The 9,622-nt window shown below is 34.4% G+C and overlaps 2 protein-coding genes across 3 annotated transcripts; one reads left to right on the top strand and one right to left on the bottom strand.

The window, feature by feature from the left end:
* Window positions 1-828: 828 nt before the first annotated feature.
* LOC112757586 (uncharacterized) lies at window positions 829-1,307 on the bottom strand. Its single transcript, XM_025806142.1, has 2 exons — window positions 1,108-1,307; window positions 829-976 (listed from the first exon to the last, which is right to left on the bottom strand). Exons 1-2 carry the CDS (start codon window positions 1,305-1,307, stop codon window positions 829-831), a joined length of 348 nt encoding a protein of 115 aa, XP_025661927.1.
* A 1,960-nt stretch (window positions 1,308-3,267) lies between these two features.
* Window positions 3,268-7,081, top strand: LOC112755058 (ACT domain-containing protein ACR6). Of its 2 annotated transcripts, XM_025802951.3 has the most exons (8): window positions 3,268-3,320; window positions 3,450-3,531; window positions 3,958-4,003; window positions 4,210-4,324; window positions 4,513-4,580; window positions 5,274-5,894; window positions 6,301-6,405; window positions 6,485-7,081. In XM_025802951.3, exons 2-8 carry the CDS (start codon window positions 3,485-3,487, stop codon window positions 6,824-6,826), a joined length of 1,344 nt encoding a protein of 447 aa, XP_025658736.1. In that variant the 5' UTR covers window positions 3,268-3,320; window positions 3,450-3,484; the 3' UTR covers window positions 6,827-7,081. The 2 variants fall into 2 exon arrangements, with proteins under 2 accessions (XP_025658736.1, XP_025658737.1); XM_025802952.3 differs by lacking the exon at window positions 4,513-4,580 and having other exon boundaries at window positions 3,315-3,531.
* The last annotated feature ends 2,541 nt before the right edge of the window (window positions 7,082-9,622 follow it).

The following is a 9,622-nucleotide window of genomic DNA, read 5'->3' as shown; positions in this document are numbered from 1 at the left end:
TCAAACTTGCATGGCTCCGCACCCTAAAGCGGCGCATGTAGTTAGATACCGCCTTGGGCAGACAAATGTACGTAAAGATTCATATATTATTGTTGTTCGGCACAAATTTATTTTGTGACAAGTCTGGAATGACAATTCACTGGAAGTTCTTGCCTCTGCTCCGTAATTTTGCTGAGATTAGGGACTTTAGTTGGGGTTTCGCTTGCCTGGCACATTTGTATAGGATATTATGTTGGACATCACGTTATAATTGTAAAGATGTGGATGGTCCATTGGCGCTGCTTTGTGTATGGGCTTGGGAACGGTTACCGTTCCTAGCACCTGTGCGATCGCAACCAAGCTTTCCGCTTGCGTACAGGTAAAGTTACTAATCTTAATATAACATATTACTATGAATTATTTAGTATGCATTGTTCAAATATATGATTTAAATATATCGGATTAGTATAATATAGTTTCATTTTATTTCAGCTGGATTGCTTGGAGCTCGCAATTTCATAGCTACAAAAAGTGGACCATCTCACATATTAGGCAGTTAACCTGCATATGGGGTAAGTTTTTTTTATTACATTTATTAGTTTTATTATTATTGTGCATTGTTTTGTGGTTATGTTTATATGTTTGTTTTGTTTTATTATACGGTGCCTTGAAATTCTTCAAAAAGTTAGATGCTATGTGCCTAACACAAAACATTTGGATAGTTCTTAGAGGTTCTCATGATCCATTACTACGAGCTATTGCTGAGGTAATAGAGTCGTGACGATCAGAGATAAGCCCAACACCATCTCGAGTCACCACATGTATACGCAAATGAGTAAGAAAGAAGTGCTATGCATCAGAAATCTCACCCTCAACAACGGCAAATGTAAGAGGCACAATATTGCCATTGCCATCCTGAGAAACTGCAACTAATAGAGCTCCTTTATATTTTCCGTACAGATGTGTCCCATCTACCTGTACGATTGGCTTGCAGCTCCTAAATGCTCTGATGCAAGGATAAAAGTTCCAAAATACCCGCGTCAGTATTCTTACATCCTGGACTACCTCATCCCCTTGGTATGCTGGTGCAGTTTCAATCTCGACTATTGCTGATGGATCTTTTTATACCATTGCTTCAAACCACGACGGCAAAGATTCGTAAGAAGCTTCCCAACCACCAAAAAGGTTCGCATTGCCTTTTGCTTCACGAGCCATGCTTTGCGGTAACTTGTCGTATAATTGAATTTTGACTGCACTTCAGCAATCACATATTTCACTTTCAAAGATGGATCAGTTTCAACCAATGGCTTTATCACCTCTGCAATCATGTCTTAATTTAACTTGGCATGATCTTGAGAAATTCTAGTTCCAATGCATGTGTGACTACCATTGTATCGCCTTATAACCCAACAAAACTTTCTCTTAATAAGACTAGCCCTAATAAGCCAATCGCAACTTGTTCTGTATTGTACACACTTAACATAAAAAGTGGTTGGCTCAGATTCACACACCCGGTAATCCACTCTCCTACGAATGGTATAATCTTTAATTGCTGCAATAACAGTCTCTCTAAAACTAAATTTCATACCAACAACAAATTCATCGTCCGAAACAACAACAGGATCTACAGCAATAACAAGAAATAATTCTAACTATTATTTTACAATTCAATAATAATAATAATAATAATAATAATAATAATAATAATAATAATAATAATAATGAGAATTGCTTACTTGAATTGATATATTCAAGAAATTCTGGTGCATTCATAGCGTCTATACATCCAAGGCGTGCATGAAAGAATGCTCTCTAGATGGATATTGGCTCGCCAGTGCATTTGCCACATCTGCTACGTTAGACTCAACTATTATATCATATTCACCCACTTCTTCAGTTGGACAAACAATATGGTAAGTGCCCTCAAATTCCTCTTCGCTTTCACTGTTATAAACTGCCCAGTCGATGTTAGCCTCCGGTAAATCAACCTCAACTAATTCTTCAAACTCAACATACAATTCGAGAACAGACACTTGTACCCGTGTTTGTTGGTAGATCGAAAACATCCCTTGCATACTTCCTTCGTCAACCACATGCATTATTTGAAACTGAACGAAACTATCGAACACTAAAACAGGTTGTCTATAAAAAATATTTACGACTCTCTTTAATACTTGATTATCACCACATTGACAAAGTATACTCTTAAATTCCTCATATGTTATTGCAAAAGGAATAACAATATCACGTGGATTCTCACAAACAAAACTCACACCCTCAGATGTTTGGGGAAAGATTTGACAATTATAATACATTTTCAAACTAATACCTCTTTCCATTTTTTACTCTTACATTCTCAAAAAAATAAAACACTCCCACACTTAATCAACGTAATACCGTTCCTCCTTTTATAGTATTTCAATTATAATTTTTTATTTACGAAAAAATAATACAATTTGCGAATTCATAATACGCAGTTTGTGTCTTTGCAATTCGCAGTCTGTGGATTGACAATACGCAGCTTGTACATTGACAATATGTAGACTGTGTATTGTCCCTTTAATATTAAATAACACAATATGTGTTCTGCTTTTTGTTGTATAAATATTATAAAAATACAATTCGCCCTTTACATATTGTTTTCATGACTGTGTCAGACAGAATCTACCCATGACAATTCGCCCTCTACGAATTGTATTGCCGTCACAATTTTACAAAACACCCTTACTTCCAATATTGAGGCACCAAATCTTTTACAATAACTAAAAAAATGAACCACCTTAGGATATATAACACATAATTTAAGTTTTTTAAAAAAATTAGTCTTAATAATCTAAAATTAAAAATAATCTGTTTTTGTTGACCCAACTATCAAAACTGCACAAATCTTTTTTTTTTTTCAGTCACTAATTGGGAAAATAATATTAAATGCATAAATGAATAAGTTTATGTATTTTTATTTTAATAATGATTTTTTTTTATTTAAATAAAGAAAAAGCCCTGACCTGGCAGTACAACAGTATAACGTCATCCCCCGTCAGCATTCCAAATTGGATTCTAGATAATACCCCCGGTCGCCTTCCATTTGTACGGATTTGCCGCCAATCTATCGAACCACGTAACCGCTCTCACCGCCAATCCCGAACAGTTACGTCTTCCTAGAATCCAAAAAACCCGCAATTCTAATTTTTTTCTTTTTCTTTTTCTTTTTCTTTTTCCATCTCCTTAGTCCTCCTAAACTCCTAATTCTTCCTTGCACACTTCACACGCTCACGCACTCAGTGACTCACACAACAAAACACTGTACCCTCCCCTGCTCCCCATTCCTCTGTTTAAAAAAGGAAATCTCTCACTTTGCAGTTCCACTCTTTCTCTCTCACTCTCTCGTTCTCCTTTCTTCTTGGAGGAGTTCATGTAAAAGCACCTTCCTCCTTAATTAATTACTAATAACAAGGTCTTTGCTTACACAGCTGCTGCTTCTGCTTCCAACATATACACACACAATATGGATGATGAATATGCTAAGCTTATAAGGAGGATGAACCCACCAAGGTAACTTCCTCAGTTTCTTATTATTATGGGGACAGTTTAGTACTTTCCTTCATCTATTACTCAAATACCTGGGCTTTTGCTTCTTTCATCAAAATACACACACTACTACCAATTTTGGAATCACCTCAATTTTCCTTTTATTTCCAAATTATCTATTTTCGTTTTTTGAAACTTGTATTAGAAAATCAAAGTTCTTTCTTCGTCTTCGCTGTGTTCAATTTTCCCACTGTTCGGCCAGATCTTCCCCTTCATTAATCATAATTTTGTTTTGTTTTGTTTTTTCATGAACCTTTCAAATTTTCCTTAATCATAATTTTAGCATAGTCGATTTTGATTTATTGCTACTGTCTCTGAATATTTTTATGTAATTTGTTCTGAGGATCGTTATCAACATGTATCAAATCATGAATCTAATTGCTTCTGCAGGGTTGTGATTGACAACAATGCTTGTGAAGATGCCACTGTTATTCAGGTAAACTTGTGCTATACCATCTCTTTAGGGTTTCGCCAAAATTGAATTGATAACAGGAAAGATTCTGTTATGTCGGTTATTTATTATTATTGTTATTTCAAATTTTTAATGTTTGGATGTTTTAGAATAATAATTTATCGCATTTTACTAAAAAATTGTTTAATTTTTCAGCCATCTACTTTCTTACTATTGAATTTTTTTTGTAGGTTGACAGTGTCAACAAACATGGGATTCTTCTGGATGTAGTCCAAGTTCTTTCAGATATGAACCTTGTAATAACAAAGGCCTATATCTCCTCTGATGGGGTGTGGTTCATGGATGGTAAGTTGGTAACTTCCTATTTTCATTGTTGCAAGCTTGGGGGGAAAAGAGAGAAAAGGGGGGGGGGGGTGGTTAAGGATAGGATGCTGAAAGTATTATTAATTTATTATCATTATTTATTATTATTATTGTTGTTAGTTATTATTAACTTTACTTCTGATTCTTGTTTTAATTTGATCCTTTTTCAGTGTTTAATGTTATTGATCATAATGGAAACAAGATCAGAGATAAGGAAGTTATTGATTACATTCAGAGGGTAGGAGTTCATGTGGTTTGTTATTCAAAAACGCTAGGTGCACACCAAAAAATAGCCAACATATATTTTATAAATACATGTGTTGTTTTCAATGTGTATCTGTTTTTTAACCTGAATTTTATACAGTGGCTGATTTGTTGTCTAATTTTTTGTGTACACCTAGTGTGATTGTTTTTTATTTTATTTTATTTTTCTTGAAGACAATTTCATTCTAGTTTCTTATTCTTTGTGTCTATGGAAGGGTCATTTTTCTGGGTTCCTGATTGTTTTGAATCATCATACTTTGCTGCTGAATGCATGAGCTGGCTATGAAACTAATTTACCATATTTGTTGCTATTTTCTATATTCATTGTGATTCAGATTGATTCCCTTATCCCTCCAAACATTGTAATAATAACTTTCTGGATCCCATCACTTTGGATAGATATTAGATTTTTGTTAACACGTTAATGCCATCTAGAGTTCTGAACATTTGTGAAATTTTGACATTTTAATTTATAAACATTATTATATTATTTGGGATGCCTGATTTAGCTCCCCAAGATATTCTCACCCAAATTTTCAAAGTTTCTTAACTGATCTCTGAATATAGGCATGATAAATTTTTATGAATAATATATGATCCTATTAGGATATACTATTCAACAAGATTGAAGTATTTGATTTGTTGTTTTTTAACCCTGATTTTGTAGAGACTTGAAAATAATCCAAGTTTTGCACCCTCATTCAGAGAGTCTGTTGGGGTTGTACCTACTGAAGAATACACCTCAATTGAACTTACTGGTACAGACAGGCCTGGTTTACTGTCTGAAGTCTGTGCTGTTCTTGCGGACCTTCACTGTAATGTGGTGAATGCTGAGATATGGACACATAATACAAGGGCTGCTGCTGTAGTTAACGTGACAGATGATTCAAGTGGACATGCCATCAAAGATCCAGTCTGCCTCTCTAGAATAAGGGATTTGCTTTGTAATGTTCTTAGGGGGAGCGATGATCCAAAGACAGCAAAAACAACACTTTCACCTCCTGGAGTTACAAATAGGGGCAGAAGATTACATCAGATTATGTTTGCTGACCGGGACTATGACAGGGTTGAAAGAGCAGGACAGGGAAGATATAGAGATAGGGATAGGGATAGAAGTCGATTACCTAATGTGACCGTGGTTGATTGCATTGAGAAAGATTACACTGTGGTTACCATGAGAGCAAAAGATCGACCAAAATTGTTGTTTGATATTATTTGCACGTTGACAGATATGCAGTATGTAGTTTATCATGGTGTAGTCCAAACGGCAAGGACAGAAGCGTATCAGGTTAGCCAACTTTCTGTTTGCCACTTTGCCTTTTAGAAATGATAGTTCACTTTTATAGATTGGAATGCTGAATTAGTTTTGGTGTTGAAACTAACCTTCATTTCTTGGCAATAAATAGTTTGAATACATTATTTGAATTTACTAGAGTTAAAACATGGAGATGATCTATGATAGGACACTAGAGTCATTTAATCCATGTGCTAACCCCACCTAGTGGGATAAGGGTTAGCTGTTGTTGTTGTGTTTGGATTCTGTATGATTCAAAAGTCTAACAATGTGTCAATCATGAATCATTATGAACATGAGTTTCATTTGGCCATTCCATCGGCTTGACTCGCACATCTTTAATTCACCTTTCTTCAAGCATAAATTTTCTCTGATGGAACATTTTCCTCACTTTATCCAGGAGTTTTATATTCGGCATGTTGATGGTTTCCCCATAAGCTCAGAGGCTGAGCGAGACAGACTTGTACAGTGTCTTGAAGCAGCCATCGAAAGGCGGGCGTCCGAGGTATAGCAAGGACACATTTGAAAGCTGTAATTGTCACTACTACTATTATTCAGTTGTGTGCTAAAATGTTCATATACAGGGTATGGAGCTGGAGTTGTGCACAGAAGATCGTGTCGGACTTCTATCGGATATCACAAGAATATTCCGAGAGAACAGTTTATGTATTAGAAGAGCAGAAATATCTACACAGGATGGAAAGGCAAATGACACTTTCTATGTCACAGATGTGACTGGAAACCCGGTTGATCCCAAGATTATCGATTCCATTCGCAGAGAGATCGGCGACACAGTCCTGCAGGTCAAACACGACTCGTATCTCTCACCAAAGTCCCCTCGAACAACAACAATCGGATTTCTGTTTGGAAATTTTTTCAAGGCTCGATCTCTTCAGAATTTTAAGCTGATCAGATCTTATTCTTGAGTAGTCTATTGTATACTCCCAGCACATATACCATGTTTCACAGTTTAATATGGTAGTGTTGTATAGATGCAAAAACACATCTACCTTTGCCCCCCTAAACTAAGGGGCATGGAAATTACTGTACAGGAGAAAGCTTAAACAACTTTGTATATATAGTGTAAATGGTTATGTACAGTAACATGTTACTTGGGTTGTGTATGTTGTAAATAATCCTGTTAGAATTATCAAGTACAAAAGAGTAAATAGCATTTATCAGTTGGTGTCCTTTGCAATAGATTGGAGGAATCTATGGCCCATTGGTGTCTAATTATACTGGTTTTATGACTATATAATTTCAGCAACACTTAAGTTGTTAAATTAATGTATTTATTTATATTTTGGTAATATTTTTTTACTTTAATTTTTTAAATTAATAAATGTTAAATAATAGAAAACATTATTAAAATTGTATGCTATCAGTCATTATAATCATCGTATTATACACTTTACATCATATTATACACTTAAATAAATAAATAATAACTGTATATTACCCCATTGGTTTTTTTCTTTAGAGCTGTAGCTGCATTGACGCAATTCTATCTTCATAACCAGTTGATAGGATAGGAAGGGATAATTTGATTTGATTGTTAAAATTTGAGAATAATGGAATTTTAAAAAGGAAGGAATGTGGCAATGTATATAAACCATGAGCATTTGGCATTCCCTTGTTATTTCTTGAAGCTCTAGAAAGTTTACTAGCACCGATCTTTTTCATCCATAAAATAATGGAATCTATGTCATGTGAACAAACCTTTATGCCTACATTGTATTTGTTGAAAGACAAGAATCAGGGACAACATCTTGGCCAACTTGCCAAATTTAGATGCTTCCTTATTCGGTATGAATAAATTACGGGTTTACATGGTCCGGTCCGGTTCCGAACACTTTAGAGGCTAATTTAGTGTGATTTCATCGGGTCTAGGGTCGGGTAAGGGTCTCAAAAATAGACCCGGTCATTATTTCGGATCGAGTCCGCGCCATAGCTCAGGTCACCTGAACTCGGCCTGATGGCCCGGTCATCATATACAATTAATATTTTGTGTTATTAGTGATGGATGATGGCTATTCTTATGTGTAATTTAAATATTGTAAACCTTAATATTTTGTGTTATTAGTCATTATAAGGTTATAAGTTAATGTTTTATGTTTAAAATGCATAAGACTTTAGACTAATGCATAATATTGTGTTATTTGTATTGATTTAAATATTTGGTGTTATTAAACAATATTAGTATTGATTATGGTTATGCTTTAATTTTAGAGAATGGTTGGTTCTTGTTATATTTTTTTAAGTGAATTTTACTATGTGAATTGTGAAATAATGGTTGGAGATTAAGTGATTTTTATATACTAGGTTTCATTAGGTTTAGGATTGGATTAGCGTCTAAAAATTAAGCCCGGTCTATATTTCGGGTCGGGTCTGGGTTAAGCCAAACCCAGTGTAGCCCGTCCCATGTACACCCCCTAGAATAAATGAACCCAAAATTCTTGTACAGTTGTATGACATCCGAAAAAAGTAGCTATTCTTTGAAGAGTTTTTATATCGAAAAATGATATTGGCACTATTCTTTGTGGACACTTATTTTTAATGGTATGAAATATATATTTTTTATATCTCTTTTACTTTTTTCTAATCACTTTTAATATTGAAAGTGAAAGTAATCACTTTTAATTTTTAATATTAAAAGTGAAAGATATACAAAAATTTTATACACAAATAAAGTGCATATAACAATGAGTAACGAGTACAATGCAATGCAAGACGAGTCACTTAACATCTTTCGTTCTTTGAACGACAATAAAATGGCGTTTTGCATCTTTGTTTGAGTAACGTTAACTTCTATACTTAGTTCCCAATTATAAAGGCATAATAATTAGCATTTTTATTTTGTCATCACAAAAGAATTTCACTTTTTTTAAAAAAAGTGCAAGGATATTTCTCCCAATTATATGATTCACTAGCCAAGTAGCCAAGATTTGTCTAATCCCGATGACGTATTTTGGAAGTGTGTTGATGACAAATGGCATAAGCAGTATGCACATTTGTTAGTAGGTCGAATCTAACGAAAAGTCAAAAATATCAAAGATGTGATGCATTACGTGGCTCATTTGTGACTCGGAAGACAAAGAAATTCACCAACCACATAACTAATAATAATGGCTGGTGAATTGACGCAAAAATTCATTTTTTGTAACAGATTTAAAATTTAAACTTCGTGTGTCGTTTCACTTTCACCAGTTCATTAACATTAATTAATTGTTAATATAAACATGACTCCAAACTTGGAACATGCTTATCTTGTGTACCTGGCTGGCTTACTGGCTATTACATGATGAGATTTACTTACCGTAAGATTAGATTAATTAGGCAAACAAATTCTAGAAGTATACATATTATTTTCACTGTAGCCTAAATGTTAAGCCAAAAAACACGGAAAAGAATAATGTTTCCTCATTTGGATGGACAGAAAATTAAAAAAAAAAATAAACAAAAAGTATAGAACCAACTATGTCATAAGCCAGTATGAGTCAATTTTCTTTTAATTCAAATTTTCTAAAAAAATATATATATATATAATTACTATTCAACAATTTCTTTGATTCCATTTTCACTCACACTAAAAAGAACATCACAAATTCTAATCTCTCTTTTTCGAAAATCAACGCGGTGCATCTTTCTCCCCAACATCCCACACCATCCTCGCGCACTATTGTCGATTGTCCTTGTATCTTTTGCTGCCGCCGTTTGCGCAG

This window comes from Arachis hypogaea, chromosome 16 (assembly GCF_003086295.3).
Source record: "Arachis hypogaea cultivar Tifrunner chromosome 16, arahy.Tifrunner.gnm2.J5K5, whole genome shotgun sequence".
NCBI lineage: Eukaryota > Viridiplantae > Streptophyta > Magnoliopsida > Fabales > Fabaceae > Arachis > Arachis hypogaea.
Note: the sequence above shows the minus strand (reverse complement) of the source record. Positions and strands in the feature narration are given on the sequence as shown.

Coding starts and splice junctions, on each gene's coding strand:
- LOC112757586 (XM_025806142.1), bottom strand. CDS start 1,307: ATGATTGCAGAGGTGATAAAGCCATTGGTTGAAACTGATCCATCTTTG. Junction 977..1,107: donor CGTCGTGGTTTGAAGCAATG/GTATAAAAAGAT, acceptor CAGAGCATTTAG/GAGCTGCAAGCCAATCGTAC.
- LOC112755058 (XM_025802951.3), top strand. CDS start 3,485: ATGGATGATGAATATGCTAAGCTTATAAGGAGGATGAACCCACCAAG. Junction 3,532..3,957: donor AGGAGGATGAACCCACCAAG/GTAACTTCCTCA, acceptor TTGCTTCTGCAG/GGTTGTGATTGACAACAATG. Junction 4,581..5,273: donor TTATTGATTACATTCAGAGG/GTAGGAGTTCAT, acceptor CTGATTTTGTAG/AGACTTGAAAATAATCCAAG.